Consider the following 24,909-nt stretch of genomic DNA (forward strand, 5'->3'; position numbering starts at 1 on the left):
TCATACAGTAGATTGAATGATGTTTGTATAAACTGTACAATATTCATATAGGCATTCGTTTTTGCTCTAGGTTAATATTATGTTATTCATATTGTATTATATTGTTTAGTCAGGGACTTATGAGAACTGATAGCCTATGTGGAGAGGAGCAGCACCACAAATTCAAACCTGTAGGCCTACTCGTTGCCTATGGCAAATAAAATATCTTGAACTTAGGCTACCGGTAATTGTTTGGCATCAATTGAAAATCTAAAGATATCTCAATATTCCAGACAGTTGGTGGTCAAACTGATGTTGCTTTCACTATTCAGTAGGTTACTTTTACACAGAGTATTACAGCTGAGATCCCATTATTATCTGTGGAACTTCCCTTTTGCAGAGCTAGAAGACGAGCTGAAATGAGAAGACATGCTATTGGGTCAGGCAGGATAATGTACAACTTTGCATTTTAGGACTATCATAGCCTACTGCAATGTATTCTGCCTGAGGAGTCCTGCAACACTTTTCCATCGTCTTTATCTCTTCTTTTTTAATGACTCGTCACTTTTCTTCCAATATATATATTTTTAAGTTTCAAACCGTATCGTTTTTTCCACTGTCACATGACCGGGGTGATGGCATCAATATATCATTTTTCCGGAAGTGCCCATGCGACTTCCAGCCGTACAGTCCGACCGGCTCACCGGACGGGAATGTATCGCACTATGGCCTCGCAGTAAACCGGAGGAAAAGCCTGTAGTGTGTGTATATCTAGCCGGCAATCCGTCACCATCGGCGCCTTGATCATGGACCTCCGGTCCAAAGGCTTTTTTAGGAGGCATCGGAGTTGTCAATAGTGCTCAGAAGTGCTATATTATTTAATTTTGTGTCCTGTCACTTTTGCATGCTCTGGGGATTTAAAGAGCAAGTGACGGCAATAGCACTCACCCTGTCTACTAGCTAGCTACCTAGCTAAGTCAATAAGGGCACCACTTTCCCTTTGGAGTAGAGGACAAGAAACCTAGAACACTTCTTTTAAAGTAACGGACTATAGGGCTTAAGATAAAATTGCCGTCTGCTGTCTTCCCTCCGATCCCACAGATAATACTCATTCCTGGTAAGAAACATGTTAGTGCATTATTCGTTTTGCTAGCTAGATGGCTAACGTTACTACTAGCAAGGCCTTGCAGTGTCAGTCCATACAAGGTTAGCGTTACATGATCTGACCGGTTGCTATCTCTTAACAGATTTTTAGTTCCGTCGTGAAGGAAATTTGCCGGACAAACTAATCTATGGTTTGTTTAAAACTATCATTCTAAGTTATCCGTATTTCGGTTCTTGTTATTCTGTTTATATCGCTGCATAGTACCTCTGAAGTGCGTTGGCCTGGAATGTTAACCGTGTGACTAGCTAGCTAGCATGCTAACGGTTTTAAGCCTAGTCTGACACCTATACTAGCTAGCTAGGCTAATCTTCTAGGTAGCTTGCTAGCCGCCATCACCATACAATTACTGCAATTCATGCGCATTTTTTTCTTGATATTGGATTAGAGGGTTTAGGCTCTGATTAATGTGTGGAACTGTTAATAAAGTGAATATTAGTTGCCAGCTAGCCGGCTAGTTAATTTGAGCGGACTTGTCAGTAGCCAGCTTGTAGTGTGGTAGCAGGCTGGCTAGCTTATGTAGCAAGGCAATTGTCATGCTGCCGGTTTTTAGCGTGCGTGTCTGTGGCTCGGTGGGGCCTACACTGAATGAGTGGTCCTGTCCTTTGTAACTAGCTCAATAACAGGTTAAAATACGAATACACTGCCAGGTTGCTAACAGTTCGTCTATATTCTTAAATGATCTGTCTGACACGTTTTCTCAAACACATTGTGATGTTCACGTTAGCGCTGGCTAGCTAATGGTTCTCGCGGTAGAATTTCTCATGTGGACTTCAAGTTCACCAGCTAAGAGACACGTAGCAGGTCGGCCTGCTAGGCTAGCTAGTGGGCTAGCTAGTGGGCTAACACTGGTCGGGTGGCGCTCGGCCACCATCACATTCCCCTTGCTTGCTTGCTTGGCCTTGCGTTTTATAAAACTCGCTAGCAAGACACTGGCTTGCTAGAACAAGGCCGTGCGCGCACCACATCTGTACATTTCCCGTTACCCACATAACCTAATTGTTTGATGGTAATGCCCTGTCATTTTTTTTTACCCTAGCTAGTCGCCATATGGTTGACAGGCTGACAGCTGTAATTGGCTAATGGTAGGATAGTATTTAAGCTAACGAGGGTGAGGGTGTGACACGTCCTCTCAGGCCGGGGTCGTCGCCACTGTTAGCTTCGTCTTATGTTATCAGCTTGAATACCATTGTTTATTAACTATTAGCTTGTATATATGCCAGATAATTTAACTGATGTAATCAAATAGAGCTGTCCAAACTGCAGTACAGTCTGTAGAACATGGGAGATCTGCCTGATTTCATACTTGGTCATTCAAGACCATGTAAGCTTGTTACAGGACTCACCTGAAATTATTTAGAAATCTGTGCAAAAATTGATATATTCTACTGTATGAATGTTGCCTTTTTTCACATAAGTGCCTACGGCACTATGACCCAGAATATTGACTACTACTACTACTAATTTAGCTAACTAGTCCATCAGTCAAGGATGTGAAACTGGCTCAATCTGGTATGTAGTTAATCCCAAGAGTAAGAGGATGGCCTAGCGGTAAGATAATTGAACATCCTTAACCCTAGATCCTTCATCCGTATCTAATCTGAGTCATGAACAGGTTTCCCCATCATATCTGAATTGTGTCCTATTACTTTCCCCGTCCAATCCATTGCTGCTTTTACAAGTCTGCAGTCGTGGAGTGAGATATTTCAGTTGCACCATCTGTTAGGATCAATAGGTAGCTTGGCTAATCTTCCCCCATTATCACAAAGGAGTGTGGTGGAACTGTCCCTTTTTTAGAAGTGATTTAGTAACCATCAGTTCATCGCCCCCTCAGAAAGAAGGACGCCTAGAGCCAGTGGGGTAGGAGTACACTCACACCAGCAGGCTGGAAGGATGTACACAGTTAAAATGTCAGAAAGAACCAACAAAAGTGTGTGTGTGAACGTTATGGACGTCCATGAGCAGAAGGCTGTAGGGAGGAGTCATTCGTCTTATCTGGGTAGAGACAGTAGACCACACCCTCAGTACTTGGCGCCACATGCGTAAGCCTACTAACCCACATTTGCTGCTATGGAATTTAAGTCAATTATGTCTGTGTGATGACACAGAGGTTAAATCAACATGAAACTGAAAGCACATGATATTTTTCCATACTTACAGTACATTAGACTCACAACTGAGCGTGTTTTCTTTGTGTCTTATTGTTGTGGAGCAATAGTTTGTAGTTTATCACACAGGAAGTCTATGGTAACAGACTACCTTGTATAGAGAACTCATAATCAGGACAAAGGGGAGCTTAAACCAAAGACGCCATCTGAATAATGTTTGAATGTTAGACTAGTTCAGCCCTTTCCTTTCTCACTCTCAGGTAGGCTGGCAAGTCAGCGTCACCCTGATGCAGAACCACAGAAGCACGTGAAATGAACAAGCCACCGCAGCCTATAACGGGACCCACCTCTGTCCCACACCCCGCCCCTTCCCCCGGACTGACACAGGTGAGGGCCAGTGACGGCACAGGACCCAGTATCTTTCTGCAGGTTCGCTTTGGCTGCGAGTTGGCTAACTTGTGTTTCTCTTCCACGCTCCCCTCCCCCTCAGGCTGCCTATGCCCCAGGACAGCCCCCTTCCCTCGTTTTCGCCACCCCGCCTCCACAAATGAACCCTGCACCACAGCCGCGACAGGTATAGTTCTTTGCATGTTTATACATTTTTTAGCTTTCTTTCTTTCTTGCTCTCTCTCTCTCTCTAAGTTTGTGGTGTTTTTTTGCTGAGCGCCTTCTCCAACCGTCTTCTGTCACATGGTTTTCCCACCAGGTCATCTCTGCTTTAATGTGTCGCCGTCAGACCAGAGTGTGTGCGCGCGCGCGCGTGTGTGTGTGTGTTTGCGCACGCGTGTAACGGTCTTTCTGCACTCCCTCCGGCCTCTCAACCTTGACCTCTTGCTCTCTCTCTCTCTCTCTCTCTCTCTCTCTCTCTCGCTGTCCTCCCAGTTTGCTGCAGGGCCCCGTGCTTTACACCAACAGGTACTAACACCCCTCCCTCACTGTCCCTCGTCTGTGTAGTGCATGCGGTCAAGACATGCGGTCAAGACATGCGGTCAGGCTCCAGATGACTCCGTTCTAGTGCCAGAGTAGATGTAGCCGCCACCCCCCCCCTTCCCATAGTTCAGGATTTCTACATGAATCATTTAGCCCCAACGTAGCTGCCGGGGTCGTTAGAGGGCCACGCCCCTGAGTCTGGCCTGTGGCCTCAGGGTCTCCCTCTGCTGACCGCGGACCCTCACGCCATCTTATACCTTAAGATCTTGATATCACACACACGCATGGGATAGGGCGGACATTTTACATCCGTACGGCCCGCGCGTGGCCGAACACGTTGCGTTAAGCGAGTAGTTGCACTGCATGCAGAAAGACTGATTGTTTGAGCTAACTGTTAACGGCCGAGTGAAATACTGCTGCTTCTCATACTGTCTCTTTCATTCCTCCGCTCCCTCTCTCTCTCTCTCTCTCTCTTCCTCGTCCCCTCACTCTCTTCTGCTATCTCTCTCTCTCGTCGTCCCCCTCTCTCCCCCTCTCTGCTCGTGTGTTGTACGACTGAAGGGTGGATACAGAGCACTGCAGGTAACGGCTTCAATCCCTCCTCCTCTGTCCTCCCAACCACAGTTGTTGAGCGTAGAGAAATCAAAGAAGGGAAGCATACATTTTTTTTTAAACGTGAAGTGGCTCTTTGCCCCGAGTACAAAAAAAAGCTGCGATTACAGCAGCGTTGTGTTTTTAGCCCGAGATGATTAAGAACACACACACACGAAACGCACTCACGAAAGCTCACCCGCGCACTCGACCATATTTGTTGTAGTAAATGGCTCGTCTCCATCTCCCCTCTCTCCTCCGTGCGCCGTTCCCTCCGTAGCCTTACTACCAGAACCGGCCGGCGATGGCGAGCAGCGCCCCGCGGGTCCAGACCAGCAGCGGGCCGCGGCCCGTGGGGCCCACGCACGTCTACCAGGCGGGCTCCCAGATGATGATGATCCCCCAGCAACAGCTGTCCTTCGCTGGCTCCCCCCAGGGCTACTTCCTTCCTCCTGGGCAGGTGGGCCACACCGCACTACACACACACACACACAGGTTACTAGGGATGCACCGATTGCAAAATTCTGGGCCGATGCCGATGTTTAAAATAACAATCCAGCCGATGCCGCTGTTTATTTAATGTAATTTTTATTCCCTCTTTTGTGCCAGGGAAACAAAGAAATTAAGTGTTTGGTTCCAAAACGCCGATTTTTATTTGACTTTAATTTGAAAGCAAACTACACGTGCGTTTGCGGCGTTACGTCACAGATCTTCTCCGAATCTGCAGCTGGATAGGCTACGTTTTGCAACAAAAAAAGGCGTAATTGTTGCGACATAACATCGGCCACTACCATCGGTGAATGTAATTTTATTTGCCGATGGCAGTCAACAAGGCCGATGCCGATGTTTGGCCGACGCATCGGTGCATCCCTACAGGTTACATTTCCACCCACATTTGGATGGATGGCATTTTTGTAGAGACTCCTCCACACACATTATTCCACACAAATTATTTGGCAGCACAAAATTTTGGAATTAGATTAAAAGTGTGGTGATGTTTTAGCCAAATATATGACCTTCATCCGACTACCGGGTATCTGTTATACAAGTCACTCGGCACACTGTAGTGGAATTAAATCTGATCGAAAGTAAAAGATTTGCCAAGGGTCGCTCAAAGAGGTTAAGTCTGATTTATTGAGAAAACATACGAGTGCAAGGACTTCAGGATAGCGCACGTGAGTGGTATCCAACAGAAGTGAAGCGGAAAGGTGTTGTCGGGGTCTTTATATTCAAGCAATACGCAGGTATGACGCTTCCAGGGATGTGATTTGCTAACCCATCTGTACACGTCATAATAAAGTGGCGGACATCATCAACAGTGGTCAAGAGTACAGGCACGTGACATGAGAAAGGGCGGTAAATCTTGAATTGGTTTCAGGGACAGTGGAACAAAGAAAAGTTACTGTAGGCGAGACTGAAAGTCTGGGGTGTCGACCTCCTGGAGAGGTCATCCTGTTTATAAATGAGATTAGCACAGCTAGGGGTTTTGCATGTGAAAGGTTGAGGGAGGTAGAGTTAAATTACAATTTCTATGACAACACACACCTCAGACCTTGGCGGATTGTTTCACACAAAGACTGATTCCCCCTCCTCCCTCCCCCCCCCCCCCCCCCTCTCTCTGTTCCCCCCCCCCCCTCCATCCCTCTCCATGTCCCTCCAGTACCGGGCTCCATACATGACATCCACTCAGCAGTACCCAGTCACCAGTGGCACCGCCGGGTTCTACCCGGGCACCAGTCCCGCCGAATACACCGCTTACGGTAGGACGGACCGCTCTGCTCCAGCCCGAACACCCGCCAGGCACAACCACGCCCCCAGCCGCGGGCCGGGCCGCGCCTTAGGCGAACGCGAATCCGAAGCGGAACTTGACGTTAGACCGCGTGGCGCAACAGCTGGTTGTCTGTGGTGGTTTTGCCTGGGCCGGTGTGTGTGTGTGTGTGTGTAGGAGTGCGTGCGTGTGTGTCTGTCGTAAGGGCCTGTATTTCTCTTGGGCACAGAGGACCACTCCGGTGGTCAACGGTCAAAAAAAAATGTACGGTGGTCCTGGCTTGACCCATCCCCCCCCCCCGCCCCCACCCCTGCTTTCTCTGGTCTCGTGTTCTGTCTCTCTGCAGTCTCACCTGACCTTTAACCCCCCTGCTTCCTCCGGTTCCTCTGTCGCTCACTCACTCTGCATCTGTCTCTTCCTGCCCTCCCTCCTCCTCCCTCTCTCTCCTCCTCCCTCCCTCTCTCTCCTCCCTCGCTCCTCTCCTTCCCTCCGCGGCGTTGGTTCAGAGCCCTCTCTCGCCGCGCGGGAGAGGCGGGGTGGCGGGGGGCGAGGGGGGGGGAGAGAGAACGGCCGCCTCTCTCTCCACGGAGCGCCTCTCACCTCCCAGCGCTACCCTGGTGAGTAGTGTGTGTGCGTGTGTGTGTGTGAGCCCCTACACGTACGTGTGTGTGTGTGTGTGTGTGTGTGTGTGTGTGTGAGAAAGAGAGGTGGTAAGAGCACGCTGCATCCTGTCCTCGACAGCGCCGTCTGTGTGCATGTGGAGGTCTACCGCTGCTCTGCGCATGCGTTTGATCAGTACCTTTATTTTATTTTTTACTTGATGCATGCATCGGAGCTCGTCCGATATGGAATTTCCAAGGCCGATACCGATTCCGAGATAGATAGATATTTTAAAATCTTGCCATCCGGCTTTAATTGGCCTCCTTAGCCGCCAATCCCGATCTGGTACAAAATGCAAATATCCCCCCGATATTCTGGTCATCTCTAGCAGGTACCTCGGTCTTTGCCATTATCGAGTAGCGTTTTCATGTGTGCACGTGTCCTTTTATTTGAAGTGCTTGTGTTGAGCTTGGGTGTGAATGCCACGTGTCCCTCTCCTCATTCCGTGTTTTTGACTATCTCTCTCCTCCCCCCCTCTTCTCGCCCCGCAGCCGGCGCCTACTACCCCGCCCAGCCCCAGTACCCCCAGTCTGTCCAGCCCGCGCCCGTCATGATCAACCCCGCCCAGCAACAGCCGCAAGCCCCGCCTCCGCAGCAGGCGCCGGCCCAGCCGCAAGGCCCGCCCAAGAGGGAGCGCAAACCGGTACAGTAACCGTAGGACGCGACCGGGCCAGCGAGGTCAACGGGGACAATAGAGAATCCCCCTATTGTCCACTCGGTGTGGAAGCTTCCCTTTTGCCCTATAGTGACAATGACGCGTCCCCTTTTGAATGGTGGCAGCCCCAGCGGGAGGGAGGAGAGAGGTTGATCAGGATACTGTAGGCTACAGTATATTAGTCACTACTGGCAACTCAACTTCTCTCTCTCTCTCTCTCTCTCTCTCTCTTTCCCTCCTTCTCCTCCCAGATCAGAATAAGAGACCCCAACCAGGGTGGGCGTGACATCACAGAGGAGATCATGGCAGGCGGAAGATCCACCTCCACACCGACTCCCCCGCAGGTAAGCCTCGCCTCTTATGACATCACACACCCCTCAGCCAATCCCCACACCCTCACCGCCGATGTCTCAGCCAATCCCTACACCCTCTCAGCCGATGTGTGAAGTTAGTTCACTTCCATATAAGCTTCACTCTGGCATGTTTCGCCCTTGAAAGAGGTTCACAGTGAGATGTTTTCATAGAGCTTTGAGCATCAGGAAAGACGCGGTAAAAAATAGTTTCTTTATCTAAGCCAACCTCATTCCTTTTGGGATGATGAAATTGGATGTCCAGTAATTGACATTGATCCCCTTGACCACAGACTCTGTGGCTGAGACTAATTGATAGGGATGCACCAATATGAAAATGTCCGATACCGATAACAGATATTGGCCGCGTTTCCCGATAAAGAACCTTCTTAAGGAACCCTTTGTATGGGAGTTAAGTACTTTGGAGTTAAGTGCTTCTTAACTCGTTCGGGAAACCCGGTCATTAACATTGCTATTATGGCCGGTAACTGATATTAACAGATGTCGATATGATCTGTATAAAAACACGTTTCTATGATAGTCAAATGTTATACATACTGTACTGAAAAACACATCATCAGACAACACTGTCTCTAGTCCCATAACATTTGGAAAAGCTGATAAATCATAGATTTACCACATTGTTTCCTCTCAAAAACAACACACACAACAGCAGCTAGACAGAAATAATTATCGGCTGTTCACATCGTCCCTGTTTTGCACATCAGACCAATACCAATATATAAAAAATGACATTGGTCGATACCGATATAATTGCCGATATATTATGCATCCCTACTAATTGATTAACTGTGTTTGTTTGATTAACTGTGTTTGTTTGATGATTTTGTATAGTAGCCAATGTATAATTGTACCCTAATTTATTTTAGATATTTTTCTTATTTTTTCTGAGGGCATTGCTGCTAAAGGGAAGCTGTCCGTAAATCTGCCGCGTCATAAAGATTTGATTCCTCTTTGTTTGAATGCCTGAATGTTGAGAATCCACAGAACAGACGATGTCACAGAGGAGACTAGAATGGGTTCCAATCCACCGTTCTGAGCTTTTATCAGCTCTGTTCAGAGCAGTGCTATTCACATTCAGCCGGCCGTGATCTGTTGTCCCTGACTTTGACTGTACTCTTCACTCTTTGTGTTACTGACCGGCAGTGTGGTCATTTCAAAAGCTGTGCGAAAAAAAAAAAAGCGTTTTGGAAAAACAGCATTCAGTAGTTGACTGTGTTCCTGCTAGGCCTCCATGCCAGAGGGAGGAAGCCCCGCCCAGACCAACGGTGAAGTTACACAGCCCGTCGCCACGGCGACGAGAACAGGTGAGCGCCATGTTATCGCCCGTTTGGTTGCCACGGAGACTCGAGGCGACATTCGGGCGCGAACCACGTCACATCGGCACTCGAGGAGAACGGTCTGATTATCGCTAGCGGTTTCTGAAGCTCTGCTCTTCCACCTTCTCATTTTTACTCGATCTTTCATGCCGACGTACAGATGATACTGTAGAACCTGCTGCTGCAGACGGAACCACGCCGCCCACTGCGTCCGCCACGCCCGAGCCTGCGGTCCACGCCAAGCAGGAGGCCGACGCCCAGGCGGCCACACCCACCGAGCAGGTCGCCCAATCGGCGGCGCCCCCGGCTGAGGTGCCCGTCCCGCCGGGGGAAGACCAGTCCCCCGCGCCCTCCCCCTCCCCCCCGGCAGCGCCCACCCCCCCTCCCCCCGCAGAGCCCGTGGCCCTGCCCGCCGCCGTCGCCGAGGCGGGTGACATGGTGGACGCCCCGGTGACCCCGGCGGCGACGTGGGCGGCGCCCGAGGCCCTCGCTGAGCAGGACGGCCCTCAGGTCGCCCCCGTGGCGGCAGCCGAGCAGCCGCCCGTCCAGGCGCAGGAGGAGGAAGAGGAGGAGGAGGAGGAGAAAGAGGAGGTGGAGGAGACGACAGCGGTGGCGGCGGCGGAGGTGGAGGAGGAGGAGGAGGAGGAGCCGGAGGTCGAGGCCGCCGCGGAGGAGCCTGCCGCCCCGCAAATCACGGCCCCCGTCGCCACGGCGGTCAGCGAGGAGCCGGCCAGCCCGCCCACGCAGGAGGCCGCCGAGCCGGCCTCGGCAGAGCCGCCGGTCGCCCCGACGGAAGCCGTCGCCCCGACGGAAGCCGTCACCCCGACGGAAGCCATCGCCCCCGTGGCTGAGACCCCGGCCCCGCCCGCCGCCTGCGCCGCCCCCGAGGCCCCGCCCACGCCGGCCCCGGAGGCCGAGCCGCCGCTCTCCAACGGCCTTCCGCAGGACGCCGACGAGCTGCCCGAGGACGCCCCCCGGGAGCCAGAGGGCCGCGACACTAAGGTCCTCGCCGAGGTCGATGGGCCCCTGCCTCAGGAACCCGCCCCCGCGGTCACGCCCGCCCAGGAGGAGAAGAAAGAGGAGGAGGGGGAGGGGGAGGAGGAGAAGGGCGAGGACGCCCCCCCAGCCTCTGCCAGCTGCGCCACAGAGGAATCTACTATGCAAGGTGAGATGGAGGAGGAGGAGGAGGAAGGGTTCACTCTTACCTCCTTTACACCAACGAGAACTTGGTTTTGGTCCTGGTCTGTTGCTAGTGCAGGTTCGCAGTCGGTGCGACTGGCGGACCTTCTGAGAAGCGGTTTGCTTTTCCACGTGCTAGAGAGACCTCTAGAGAGACCTCATTACGTCACTGTGTGCGTCTCTGCTTTCACCGCAGCTAGCGCAAACTGGTTATGCTAGCCGGCTAGCGTTCGCAAATAAATGTTACACTTGTTTGATACGTTATTTGACTGCCTGATGCAAATAATCCATCCAGTCAGGAATGATGGTCCCAGTTTATAGCTTCAGATAAACGAAGAAGTTCTTTCTTTTTTTTTTTAACAACTGTTAAAGGGTTCAATAAGTTCACTATTCTGGACTTAAGGGCCTATTCTCGTCTCTAGTCTGCCCAAACTTATCTTTATCCTTTAACTAGGGGTTAAGGATACGTTTGGTCAGACTAAACCTATCCTTAACCCTATACTTATCTTTAACCCTTATCTTTTAACTAGGGTTACCAGGTCAGTGTTCTTGTGGTGAGTGTCCGCCCTGAGATTGGGAGGCTAGTGGGGTTAGGGTTTCGATCCCCGGCTGAGTCATACCAAAGACTATAAAAAATGGTACCAAATGCCTCCCTGCTTGGCACTCAGCATTATGGATTGGATTGGGGGTACTGTAAGTTACTGTGTCATACTAGCGTCATGTCCAGGGGGTGTACTTGTACTGTACATCAAGCTGCCTCACGCTAAGGGATCAGGAGATATGCTCCTACCCTATGGGCTACTAGGCTCCAGAACCATTGGTTCAAGGCTACTTAAGTAGGGTTGGGCATCCTTCGGATTTTAACGATTCTGATTCCAAACTGGTTCGCCATGCCTAACCCAACAATATAGTAAAGTTAGTAAAGTTACATTACGTAGCTAGTTTGTTATATTGCCTCCCCAAATAATTTTACAACTTGTTTATTTGTTTAACTTTTCTGTTCCCGCTCTGGATTTGCTCTAATATAACTGGGGCAACAGATTTAAAATACAAGCATTATTTCGATAAACTGACCTGACATCCCATTATGCGCTGCATGGTTGCTTTCTCGGCGGAAAAAATATTCAAACTTAGTGACATTAACAGTGGTAGAGGCAAAATTACAACAGTTGGGGGTCACAGGTCATGATAATCTCCGAGCCCCTGACATGGGGGCTGACCTGGGGGCTGACATAGGGGCAGACCTGGCACGCTTCTAGACTAGCAAAGTAGCAGGGGTGCAGCTGGACCAGTTTTCGGGACCGAAAGCCAGGAGCCTTTGCTGTCGAAACGCGAAAAACGGGTTTGAGATTAGGCGCCCGGCTCTGAAACTGGCCCTTGGAAACGCCTCGGTGGGAAAGGGGCCTCTTAAGTCTTGTTACTCGCCTCCTCCAGGCGCGTCAGTAGGCTTGATGTGGTTTTGACTGACCCTCCTCCTTCTGCAGCTGCTGTGTCGGTGCCAAAGAAGAAGAGGAACATGAAGGAGCTCAACAAGAAGGAGGCCATCGGAGACCTCCTGGATGCCTTCAAAGAGGTGCCCCGTCTGTTCCTGTCGGCTACTGTCCGTTCGCCTGTTTGACCGTGTAAAAGAATGTACATCTGTATCTAGAGCAGGCATTCCCAAACTGTGAGGCGGGCCTCCCCTGGGGGACCCCAAAGAAATTCAGGGGAGGCGCGGAGGGATGGTTAGAAAAAAAAGAAGGAAAAACATGTTTTTTATTTTTAAAATGTCTGGTTTTTATGAATGAAACGTGATTTTAAAGGTCAGAAGATCAAAATAAATAATGGGAGAGATGTATACTACATTTGTGGTTAGTTCAGAGAGAGTCTCCCCCCGCAGGCATGAATGTATTGTGCGAAAATGTCATAACGTTAACTAGCAACAGGTGCCACCGAGCTAACTTGGCTGTGTAACGTTATGGGCAAGCTAACACTGCCTTGCAAAATGGACAATTTTGGGGGGTTGGGGGGGCGCGGGTGTGTCACTGTTTTCAGAGGGGAGGCCCACATTGATGGAGTTTGGGAACCCATGGTCTAGACCATCAGTCACACAACACTCCATACTTGAAGGAAACCATAGAAGGCACCGGCGATCCTCAGGAGGTGTCGTCCGACCGCACAACCTCGTATTCTCACCGCCCCCTTTTTTCCCCCCACTCCTCCAATCAGGAGCAGGAGGCCAAGCCCGCCCCCGAGCCCTCGTCCACTCAGGCCGCCCCCGCGGCCCCAGCCCCGCCTCCCGCCGAGGCCCCTGACGAGACGTGGGAGGAGAAGGAGGACAAGCAGAACCCCGAGTCGCTCAAGCCCACGTCGCCTGACCTGAAGTACCAGTACAAAGGAGGTAGGGGGCGCCAGTCTGCGCACATCAGCTGAACCATGCACCCTAAATGTGTAGAGCGATTCTATATCTATGCCACGCCCCTACAGCCGAGATCTTAAGACCCGTCATGGAAGCAGGCCTTTAGTCTTGCTCACGTGCGTACACACCTTCTCACTGACACACACACACACACACACTCACACACACACACCCACACACACACACCCACACACACTCAACACTCACTCTCACACTCTTGCCTACCCCATTTCCCCAGAACAATGGAAGCCGATAGACCCTGAAGATAAGAAGCGGTACGACAGAGAGTTCCTGCTGGGGTTCCAGTTCAGCAGCGCCAGCATGCACAAGCCCGAGGGCCTGCCCCTCATCAGCGACGTGGTGCTGGACAAGGTACAGCACAGCGCCCCCTACTGCCTGGGAGCACAGCATGGGGGATAAGCACCGTTTCATCACGCAGTAGAAAGGGTTTTCACTATCCCCCAGTACCTCAAACGAGTCGTTTTCAAAAAGAAATTTGGTTCAAGAGAAATTCGGTTTAGGAAACAAAGCATCATCCATCACATCCATCACAAGCAAAGCATCATCCATCACTCATCCCGAACTGATTAATAACCATGATTTCCTACCCATATATTCTGATACTGTGGATCTTCATGATTCATATATTCACTTGCTTTTGATATTCTCTCACCGTGTGTGTGTGTGTGTGTGTGTGTGTGTGTGTGTGTGTGTGCGTGTGTGTGTGCGTGCACGCAGGCCAATAAAACCCCGCTGCGCCCAGCAGACCCAGGCCGCATCATAAACACGGGCCCAGACTTCACCCCCTCGTTCCTGGGGAACCTGGGGAGACAGTCCACCGGACCTCGGGGCCCGGTAAGAGAGAGTCCTCTACCGGCTTGCCACACTGTCTGTTTGCTCACTGATCTTTTATCTTTGAAAGCTTGACTTGTTAAATTACAAACCCCTTTAGATCCCTTCAAACAGTTCCCAGTTAAGCGGCCACCTCTTTGGCTACGATTAAAATGAGGACAGTTGTAATACTTGGTGAGACTTATTGTAATACTTTTGTAAGTTTGAAGCTTGTATTACAGTAGGTGTGGATGGCTATGCTCGCTACTTCTCTTCCCAAACATGTGGGCTGCGACAGTGAATGATTGACAGCCCCGTGTTTGTCAAGTTCATAGGCCTCATCTCCCCCTTTCTAGTCCCACACAAGGTCATGTTCTCTCTCTGTTGGTCATGATCTCTCTATCTATCGCTCCGTCTCTCTTTCTCTTTCTCTCTTGGTCATGATCTCTCTCTCTCTCTCTCTCTCTCTCTCTCTCTCTCTCTCTCTTGGTCATGACCTCTCTCTCTCTCTCTCTCTCTCTCTCTCTCTCGGTCATGACCTCTCTCTCTCTCTCTCTCTCTCGGTCATGACCTCTCTCTCTCTCTCTCTCTCTCTCTCTCTCTCTCTCTCTTGGTCATGACCTCCCCCCCCATATTTCTCTCCCCATCACCCTGCTCCCCCCTCACACCTTCACTCCTCTCACACACACACAGGCAACACACACCCATACACACACACTCACATCACACTCTGTATACACACTGACTGCACAACTTTTTGTACATTGTTCTTTTTCCTGCCCAACGTCGTCTCTGTGTGACGCACCGCGACCGAAAGCAAACCCCTAACCATGCTGGAGAAAGCGCATGGCAGCAAAATTGATTCTGATTCCTCTCACTCCCTCCCCTCTCCTCACATCTCCCTCCCTCCCCTCCTCCCTCCCCTCCCCCCTCTCTCCCTCCCTCCCTCCTTTTCTCCCTCCCCCTCTCCCTCCCTCCTTTCCTCCCTCCCTCCCTCGCTCCCTCCCTCCCTCCTTTCCTTCCTCTCACCCTCCCCTCCTCCCTCCCCTCCCCCCTCCTCCCTCCCCTCCCCCCTCCCTCCCTCCTTTTCTCCCTCCCCCTCTCCCTCCCTCCTTTCCTCCCTCCCTCCCTCCCTCCTTTCCTTCCTCTCACCCTCCCCTCCTCCCTCCCTCTCTCCCTCCTTTCCTCCCCTCCTCTCTCCCTCCCTCTCTCCCTCCCTTCTTTCCTTCCTCTCTCCCTCCCCTCCTCCCTCCCTCTCTCCCTCCTTCCCTCCCTCCTTTCCTCTCTCCCTCCCTCCCTCTCTCCCTCCCCTCCCTCTCTTCCTCCCTCCCTCCCTCCCCTCCTCCCTCCCTCTCTCCCTCCCCTCCTCCCTCCCTCCCTCTCTTCCTCCCTCCCCTCCTCCCTCCCCTCCTCCCTCCCCCAGCCTCCGGGGGGTCCTCGGCGCTCCCAGCAGGGCCAGAGGAAGGAGCCCAGGAAGATCATCACCAGCATGTCGCTGAGCGACGACGTGCAGCTCAACAAGGCGGAGAAGGCCTGGAAGCCGTCGGCCAAGAAGGCGGTGGTGAGCCGCGGGCGCGCGGCGGCGCCGGAGGAGCCGGAGGACGATGACCCGGAGCAGGCGCGCACCAAGGACCTGTTCAAGCGCGTGCGCAGCGTCCTCAACAAGCTGACGCCGCAGATGTTCCAGCAGCTGATGAAGCAGGTGACGGACCTGACCATCGACACGGAGGAGCGGCTCAAGGGCGTCATCGACCTCATCTTCGAGAAGGCCATCTCCGAGCCCAACTTCTCCGTGGCCTACGCCAACATGTGCCGCTGCCTTATGGGGGTGAGTGTGTATGTGTGTGCGTGTGTGCGTGCGTGCGCGTTTGTGTCGATCCGTCTTTTCGCATGCTCTGTCCATCTCTTTCTCCGCTCCAATGAAGACCTCCGTTTTTGCGATTGGTGGAGCACCCGTCTTTGACTCCTCCCTCCTCCTTTTTATCGCTCCTTTCTCTCCCTGTCAGACCTCCTTCTATTCTCTCCATCTGTCCTCTTCATCTCGCATTTGGCCTCAAACCACTGACTCTCGGGTCATTTCGCAATCTTACCAGACGCAAATAAAATCGGTCTAATCTCCCTCCCCCTGTCTCCAGCTCAAAGTCCCCACTACGGACAAGCCCACTGTCACCGTCAACTTCCGCAAGCTGCTGCTCAACCGCTGCCAGAAGGAGTTTGAGAAGGACCAGGACGACGACGAGATCTTCGAGCAGAAGCAGAAGGAGATGGAGGCCGCCAAAGAGGTAGGAGATGCAGACCCTTCGCCCACGCAAAACGGCATTCCGGCCGAGTCGGTAGGCCCGGAGGTCAGATGGAAAGAGGACTCCCCCCCCCCCCCAAAGTCCAGCATCTTTTGGAAAGCTGAATTGTTTCTGCTCTGAACCCATCTTAATGGGCTATATGCACAACTCCAGTACTTCCTGAAATTAGACATGCTTTTCTATTTCCTGTCTTACTATTGCATGAAATGATTATTCAGGTGTGCCTGATCATTGTGCTGCAGTCAGGCACACCTGATTAATCACTTCATCCAATAGTGTAGGACAGGAAATAGAGAAGCATATCTTATTTCAGGAAGTACTGGAAGTTGTGCATATAGCCCATTAATTCAGGTGCAGAGATGGTGTAGAGTTCGCTCCGTCTCAGGAAGGGAATAGAACTTCCAACACGGGATTTAGGAGGGCGGGGATGGGAGTGCAGCTCGCGAACCGTGGTCGGGAGGAGAGCTCGTAGCTGACCGCTTGGCTTGACCTTTAACCCTTCCCCCGAGCAGGAGGAACGCGACCGCCTGAAGGCGGAGCTGGAGGACGCCAAGGACAAGGCGCGCCGGCGGTCGCTGGGCAACATCAAGTTCATCGGCGAGCTGTTCAAGCTGAAGATGCTGACGGAGGCCATCATGCACGACTGCGTGGTCAAGCTGCTGAAGAACCACGACGAGGAGTCGGTGGAGTGCCTCTGCAGGCTGCTGTCCACCATCGGCAAGGACCTGGACTTCGAGAAGGCCAAGGTAACACACACACACACGCGCACACATACAGGGAAATACACACCTGGTGACTCCAATGATGACCTTCTTTTTGAGCCACGTGTCTGGGCCACTGATTTTTAGTGATGGGATTGAGGAACTGAGGAGATCTACTATTGTGTGTACACACACGCACACACACACACACACAGACTCCCTCACCCCATCCTGACCCCGTCTCCCCCTGCCCGCTCCCATCAGCCCCGCATGGACCAGTACTTCAACCAGATGGACAAGATCATCAAGGAGAGGAAGACCTCGTCCAGAATCCGCTTCATGCTGCAGGACGTCCTGGACCTCAGAAGGGTACGTCTGCCCGTCTGACCCCCCCCCTCCCCCCCCTCCTCTAAACGAGACAGACATCTGTCTTATCACTCCTTCTATGGACATTTTGATTGTTCCTTCGTTGATTGTTCCAAAATGTCCCCCCCCCCCTCCCCTCCCCATCTGTCACTCTTTCTGTTCTGTTCCTTCATTCCAAAATGTCAACCCTCCACCCGTTTCTAACCCTCTCCCTCTCTCTCGTCCCCGCCCGCGCAGTGTAACTGGGTTCCGAGGCGAGGCGAACAGGGCCCCAAGACCATCGACCAGATCCACAAGGACGCGGAGCTGGAGGAGCACCGGGAGCAGATCAAGGTCCAGCAGCAGCTCCTCAGCAAGGACATGGGAGGAGGAGGAGGAGGTGGAGGAGGAGGGGGAGGTAGAGGAGGAGGAGGAGGAGGAGGAGGAGGAGGAGGCCGGATGGGAGGAGGAGGGGGCCGCGGGGGCCCACACACCCCAGGGGGAGGCCGGGGGAGTCAGCCCCAGGACGAGGGCTGGAACACGGTCCCCATCTCCACCAAGAACAGGCCCATCGACACCAGCCGCCTTAGCAAGATCACCAAGGTGGGTGGACAAGGGCTCAACACACACACACACACAGACACACATACAGGGAATACACACCTGGTGACTCCAATGATGACCTTCTTTTTGAGCCACGTGTCTGGGCCACTGAATTTTAGTGATGGGATTGAGGAACTGAGGAGATCTACTATTGTGTGTACACGCACGCACGCACACACACACACACACACACACACTCCTCACACAGACTCCCTCACCCTGTCTTCCCAATGAACTCCATGCTACTGCATTTGGACAGGAATAGATGTGCGTTTGAAAGTGTGTCATACGTTTCATGTTTCGATGCGCCCACACTGCTTGACGTTTTGATGCCCAAAAAGCCGTGAGGAGGAATGAACGACACAAACATTCCAAAGTCAAATGTATTTATATAGCACACGTTCATACAAACAAATGTAGCACATTTACAGAATAAATAAAAAAAAACAATTGAGAAGATTTATTGATAATACAGGTATAGCTACATGATAAAAGTGAGATGGTATGTCTTAAGATCTCACTTAAAAGTTCCCACAGTTTCAGCCACTTAGGTTTTCTGGCAGGGTATTCCGGTGGCTGGCGGCATAAAAACCGAAGGCTGCTTCCTCATGTCTCTTGGTCCAGGAACAGCTCCAGGAACCCTTCAGTGTCAGAGGACTTGAACTTTTAACGGTTCCTGGAGCATTTTGACAAGCAAAGAATAGAAAACGCGTCTCCCACCACAGTCACAAGCGATTGGTCCATCCACCATGACCTTTGACCTCCTATCTGTCTCCCCCAGCCTGCCACCCTGGACTTCAACAACCAGCTGCTCGTCCCTGGAGGCAAGGGCATGTGGGGCAGCTGGGGCAAGGGCAGCAGCGGAGGCACCGGGGCTAAGCCAGCCGCCGGAGAGCAGGGTACGTTATACACACACACACACACACACACAGAATCTCTCTCATACACACTGTGGTTGTGTGTGTGCTGACGTTTGATGTCTCTCTCTCTCTCTCTCTCTCTCTCTCCCTCCTCTCCCTCTCTCTCTCTCTCTCCCAGAGTCTGGGCGTCCAGCCACCAGCACTGTCAACCGCTTCTCAGCCCTCCAGCAGTCGGCTCCACCTTCATCCTCCTCCTCTTCCTCAGAGGCCGACCGCAGAGTGCCTCAGAGGTAGGAGCAGCTGTTCCTCATATCAGCCGCCCCCCTCACCTCTCTCTCTCTCTCTCTCTCTCTCTCTCTCAAACCTTGTGCAAAGCCAACGCTACTCGCCTGTGCATCCTTGTAAACGCGAAATATAAATGAACAGACAAGCTGTTGCGGTGTCAAATACTATATTGTATGTTAACTAAGCCTGCTAACCGATTGGTACTCTTGACAGCTGACGACAAGGGATGGAAATTGTATGTTTGTTTATAATGAAAACTAGCCTTGATTACCATTAGCCGGCTAGCTAATGTCGGCTGGCAAACAGGAAATTTATATTTTTGATACACCGCTCAACCTAGACGTCAACTAGCTACCTTACTATCTGCCTACAAAGAAGTACCACTAACAATATGAAAATCTTGAATACACCAGCTACGTCTAGCTGTTAGCTTAATTGTTAGGCTTGCTGACTATAGAGTGGAGGAATATAACTTCATGAATTAGCTGTGCTTTTAAAACGTAGGTAACAAGAGGATGGGAAAAGTTCTAACCAGAAGCTGATGATTGGAGTTGGGCAACTTTTTTTTAACCAGTTCTTAAATTGAACAGAATTCAAGAAAATGTTATTGTAGAAAATGTACAATTCGAGACTAGACTTTGAAGACACTTTGAATCCCCCTCTCCCTCTCCCTCTCCCTCTCTCTCTCTCGCCCCAGGACCAGCTCCAGCCGGGAGCGAGGCGGCGACCGGGACCGCTTCGACCGCTTCGAGCGGCGCGACAGCCGCGACGACCGCAGCGCCCGCCCCCCCATCACCAAGCGCAGCTTCAGCCGGGAGACGGAGGAGAGGGGCGGGCGGGGCGGCGACGGACGCTCCTCCACCGAGCCCGTCCGCCGCGTGGCCAGCATGACCGACGACCGAGGCAGCAGGGACAGGGGCAGCAGGGACAGGGGCAGCAGGGACAGGGGCAGCAGGGACAGGGGCAGCCGCGACCGAGCCCCCAGCAAGGAGCCGGCCGGTAAGGATGAGGGATTGAGTTACTTGTTTTAAGATCCTAGTGTTCTAAATTAGCATTCTCTCTTATTCTAGTTTTTATTCTATTTTACACTCTTTTAACTCTTAATTATTGTGCTTTGTTTCTTTTAAATCTGTTCTCACTTTGTTTTTGTGATTTGTTTTTATCCATCTCTTTTTATGGAAAGCACTATGTTCTACATTAATTTGTATGAATGGTGCTGTATAAATAAAATGACATTGACATGGGGGGAAGAGAGAGGGGGAAAGGAAGGGAGCTATTCGTCAAGACTTCAGACTATCCAAGCAGGAGGAGGTGGAGATGGCGTGGAGAGCGAGAGAGAGAGAGAGAGACAGGAAATGTATCCCCGAGTCATTGTTGTCGTCTAAAGGTCGCCGTTGCTTCTCCACAGTGAAGCGCGAGAGCGCCCCCACCCCACCCCCCGCCCCCTCCAAGCCCGCCATGTCTGAGGACGAGCTGGACAAGAAGTCAAACGCCATCATCGAGGAGTACCTCCACATAAATGACATGAAGGTACGCACACACACACACACACACACATACACATACATACAGGGAAATACACACCTGGTGACTCCAATGATGACCTTCTTTTTGAGCCACGTGTCTGGGCCACTGAATTTTAGTGATGGGATTGAGGAACTGAGGAGATCTACTATTGTGTGTGTACACACACACACACACACACACTCCTACTCACACAGACTACCTCACTCTGTCTTCCACATGAACTCCGTGCTACTACATTCAGACACAGGCTTAATTACATTTCCATGCCATCTCACGCACACCACCAGCCATATTTATGGACTAACACAGACCTGAAGGGCTATGTGACCGAACCCCCTTCCCCTCTGGTGCTGTAGGAGGCGCTGCAGTGCGTAGCGGAGCTGAACTGCGGCTCGCTGCTGTTCGTGTTTGTGCGGAACGGCGTGGAGTCGACCCTGGAGCGCAGCGCCATCGCCAGGGAGCACATAGGTGTGCTGCTGCACCAGCTCGTCAAGGCCGGCACGCTGACCACACAGCAGTACTACAAAGGGTGAGACGACCGTGTGTGTGTGTGAGTGTGTGCCAAGTCGCGGCGGGTGTAGACGTGCGGCCGTACAAGTCGTGCGCTGTCTTGACCCCTCCCCCCCGTTGTGTTTTTCGGCCACAGGCTACAAGAGATCCTGGAGGTGGCCGAGGACATGGCCATAGACATCCCCCACATCTGGCTCTACCTGGCCGAGCTCATCGCCCCCATGCTCCTGGAGGGAGGCATCCCCATGGGACAGCTCTTCAGGTGAGGCCCAGGCTGCACAGGCCCCAAAAACCTTCCTTGCTGCATCGAACCAGCCGTAGGGCGCTTCCAATAACCAAAAACAAATGAATGGATCAACAGTGAATGAATAAGACCTTTCTGAATGATGACCGACTCTCTGTCCGCTTCTCGTGCGTTTAGCGAGATCTCCAAGCCCTTGGTGCCCCTGGGCCAGGCTGGCGTGCTGCTGGTGCAGATCCTCACCCTCCTCTGCAAAGAAATGGTATGTGCGCTCGTCGCTCGACAACACCGATCTGATAATATCGATGCATACGGCGTGCATCTGAATGCTATAAAGCTTGTTAGACAACCACCGGCGTAAGCAGTGCAGTTGCAGTTAGAGTATTGACTTCCCCGTGTGTTTGTTTAGACCCACAAGAAGGTGGGCGCTCTGTGGACGGAGGCGGGACTTAACTGGAGAGACTTCCTGCCGAAGGAAGAGGACGTCAACAAGTTTGTCACCGAGCAGGTCAGTCATGGTTTTGGTGGCCTATAGTCCATTAGGGTAGTCACCTGACTCGTCCCCCCCCCCCCCCCCCCCACAACGGAGCTAGTAGGTCTGAGTGTGTGCCGTTGTGTCCGTCTCTCTTCGCAGAAGGTGGAGTTCACATTGGGGGAGGAGTCTCAGTCCGAGGAGAAGCCTGAGAAGGTCCTGAGTGGGGAGGAGCTTAGCAAACAGCTGGACAGACTCATCCAGGACAAGGCCAACAACCAGCGCATCCGCGACTGGGTTGAGGTGTGTATGCGTGTTAAGAAAAGTGTTGTTAAAGGTTCTCATGCCTGTCCTGAGAGAACTTGTGATGGTGTCTTTCCTCACAGGGAAGTAATGCAAGCACTGGAACACACTGCACTCTCCCTATAGTGACACTCTCTTTCACCCACCCTCTCTCTCTCTCTCACCCCCTCCTCTCTCTCTCTCCCCTCTCTCAACCCCTCCTCTCTCTCTCTCCCCCCCTTTCTCTCTCTCTCTCCCCCCCCTTCTCCCTCACTCTCTCTCTCACTCTCTCTCCCCCCTTCTCCCCCCCCCTCTCTCTCTCTCCCCCTCTCTCTCCCTTACTCTCTCTCTCCCTCCTGTCCCCAGGCTAACCTGGACGAGCAGCAGACTGCTGCCAACCAGTTTGTCCGCGCCCTGATGACGTCAGTGTGCCAGTCAGCCATCATATGTAAGCTCAGAGAATACCCTCCCTCTACCCACTGACTCAGAGACCTGGAATACCGTTAAAAACGACATCCCTCCTTCCTAGAGGTTCTGATCTAGGGGCGGTGCGATAGGTTTAAGCGTTTGCCCCACTGAGAGCTGTCGGCTCTCGATGTCAGATCAGTGATCTCTCAAGGGAAGGATGGATGGATGAATGAGTTTTCAAACGGGAACTCGATATTATTCACACCGTGTTGCGGTCAAAAGCCTAAATATGGAAGTGTAAACTGTTCTGCGACGTCTGTCCCTCCCGCCAGGCGAGAACCCCTACAAGGTGGACGTGGATCAGATTACCCAGAAGGCCTCGCTGCTGCAGAGGTACCTTAGTGACGAGCAGAAGGAGCTGCAGGCGCTCTACGCCCTCCAGGCACTCATGGTGCACATGGAGCAACCAGCAAGTGAGTACAGCACACGTGTGTGTGTGCGTGTGTGCGTGTGTGTGTGTGCGCGTGCGTTCAGCTGTGGCTCAGGAGGTAGAGCGTCCAATGATGGTGGGGTCGGCGGTTCGAATCCCGGCTCCTCCTGTCCACATGTGGAAGTGTCCTTGAGCAAGACACTGAACCCCAAACTGCTCCCAATGAGCAGGCTGGAACCTTGCACGGCAGCGGCCGCCATTGGTGTGTGAATGTGTGTGTGAATGGGTGAATGGGAGGCCATCGTAAAGCGCTTTGGATAAAAGCAGATATGGATATAAGTGCAGACTCTTCACCATGTGTGAGTTTGTCATGTGTATAAGTTTCCTGATATTCAATCTAAACCGTTGGGATGTTTTGCACGTCAACTATCGTCAGTATGAGTCTCTTATCCGTCCCTCCCTCTGTCCCCTGTCCCCGCCTCTGCAGACCTGCTGCGGATGTTCTTTGACACCCTGTACGATGAGGACGTGATCAAAGAGGAGGCCTTCTACAAGTGGGAGTCCAGCAAGGACCCGGCCGAGCAGACCGGCAAGGGCGTGGCCCTCAAGTCCGTCACCGCCTTCTTCACCTGGCTCCGCGAGGCAGAGGAGGAGTCTGACAAGGACTAAGGACTCGGCCAGGCGCCATCGCCCCCTGTGGCGAGGGAGGGAACATTGCAAGGGGGGGGGGTCGTTGAGAAGTGGACTCTTAAATGCCTAATAGGCGGACTCACTCAATCCTCAGTGAGGAGGAAAAAAAATTTCGAGGGAGGGGGGACTCATGAAAAAAAACTAAACAAAAAAACAATCAACTCTCTCCTCCTCGTTCTCTCTCCCTCCTCTCTCCTGCTTCCTCTCTTGTCTCTTCCCGTCTGCTTGTAGGGCAAGTTGTCCCAATGAAATAAATCTGAAAAATGATTGAGCAGGATTGCTTGTTAACTATGCGTGAATACGTCATTGCGTAAATATGTTGACTCCTTGAAAACAATACAAACCAACACGCTGCTCTTATGATGGTTCTAGAGGATTAATTATATTATGCAACATACTATATGACACGCAAGCATAGAGACAATGGCATGTGTCATGTAGCATGTTCCTGGGATATCATGCCGTACGCGCGGTGTCCAGTCGAACACGGCTCTCGTCTCCTCTCTCTGTTTTTGCTATTGGAGTGTGCAGCATGGTTGAAGTGTTTCTATTGATATGACGGGGGAAAAACGTCAGCTGACACATGAACGTCGCTGACTTTATAAAAAAATAAATAAACGGTGAGACGTTTTTTTTTTTTTTTTTTTTTTACGGAGCAGAGGAGGTTGTCTCCTTTGTCACTTCCTGTTTACTACACTGGGGGACTTGTGAGGACATCACCCCAGAGGACGGATCGTGACCTTTGACTGATGACCTTGACTACTAGGGGGTGGTCCATATGCTTCCTTAAAGCCATCCCTACCCCCTGCCCCCCCCCCCCCCCCCCCAGTAATCAACCATGATAAGACAGAATCTGCTTCTTTACCTCTTCTACACTTACGAACTGTTGAGGCGCTCTCCCCTGCCCTGGGTGAGGACGGCCCGTAGACAACTCTTAATGTCAGATCATTAAAACTTGAAAAACCTACAGAAATCGACTTGATGAAATAGAAAAACACAGATGATCTGAAAGCCTTTTCTACTCTAAGTGGAAACATTTCAGGAGCATTCTGTAAATATATATTGGAAAAAAAAAGTTTTTTTGTCGGTTTTATTTTGGAAATAATAAACAGAAATTGCTGATGTAATGTAATGCCATGTAACTTTTTCCAGCAGAAGGGGCAGTTATCCAGATGCAGAGAGGTGCTTTAGATTAATTGATTTAGTTTTATTGGATTTTTTGTAAATACTTTTGCTTTCTTTATTATTTAAGGAATTACTGCTTCTTTTTGCATCGGTAACTGGAAAAGATGAGGAAACAGAGC

The 24,909-nt window shown here is 51.6% G+C and overlaps 1 protein-coding gene across 1 annotated transcript; it reads left to right on the forward strand.

Moving 5' to 3' along the window:
• The first annotated feature begins 689 nt into the window (after positions 1-689).
• On the forward strand, positions 690-24,909 carry eif4g1a (eukaryotic translation initiation factor 4 gamma, 1a). Its single transcript, XM_084447128.1, has 30 exons — positions 690-1,096; positions 3,510-3,636; positions 3,740-3,823; positions 5,051-5,230; positions 6,431-6,530; positions 7,690-7,841; positions 8,105-8,197; positions 9,453-9,531; positions 9,704-10,708; positions 12,207-12,295; positions 12,931-13,102; positions 13,359-13,492; positions 13,859-13,975; positions 15,375-15,779; positions 16,087-16,233; positions 16,764-16,997; positions 17,217-17,321; positions 17,556-17,900; positions 18,682-18,799; positions 18,939-19,050; positions 19,743-20,044; positions 20,454-20,575; positions 20,929-21,101; positions 21,219-21,344; positions 21,504-21,585; positions 21,733-21,831; positions 21,958-22,098; positions 22,444-22,525; positions 22,818-22,958; positions 23,403-24,909. Exons 2-30 carry the CDS (start codon positions 3,562-3,564, stop codon positions 23,582-23,584), a joined length of 5,196 nt encoding a protein of 1,731 aa, XP_084303254.1. The 5' UTR covers positions 690-1,096; positions 3,510-3,561; the 3' UTR covers positions 23,585-24,909.

The sequence above is a fragment of the Borostomias antarcticus genome (assembly GCF_949987555.1).
Source record: "Borostomias antarcticus genome assembly, chromosome: 12".
In the NCBI taxonomy this organism is placed as follows: domain Eukaryota; kingdom Metazoa; phylum Chordata; class Actinopteri; order Stomiiformes; family Stomiidae; genus Borostomias; species Borostomias antarcticus.

Coding starts and splice junctions, on each gene's coding strand:
- eif4g1a (XM_084447128.1), top strand. CDS start 3,562: ATGAACAAGCCACCGCAGCCTATAACGGGACCCACCTCTGTCCCACAC. Junction 3,824..5,050: donor CTGCACCACAGCCGCGACAG/GTATAGTTCTTT, acceptor TTCCCTCCGTAG/CCTTACTACCAGAACCGGCC. Junction 21,586..21,732: donor CCCTCCTCTGCAAAGAAATG/GTATGTGCGCTC, acceptor GTGTTTGTTTAG/ACCCACAAGAAGGTGGGCGC.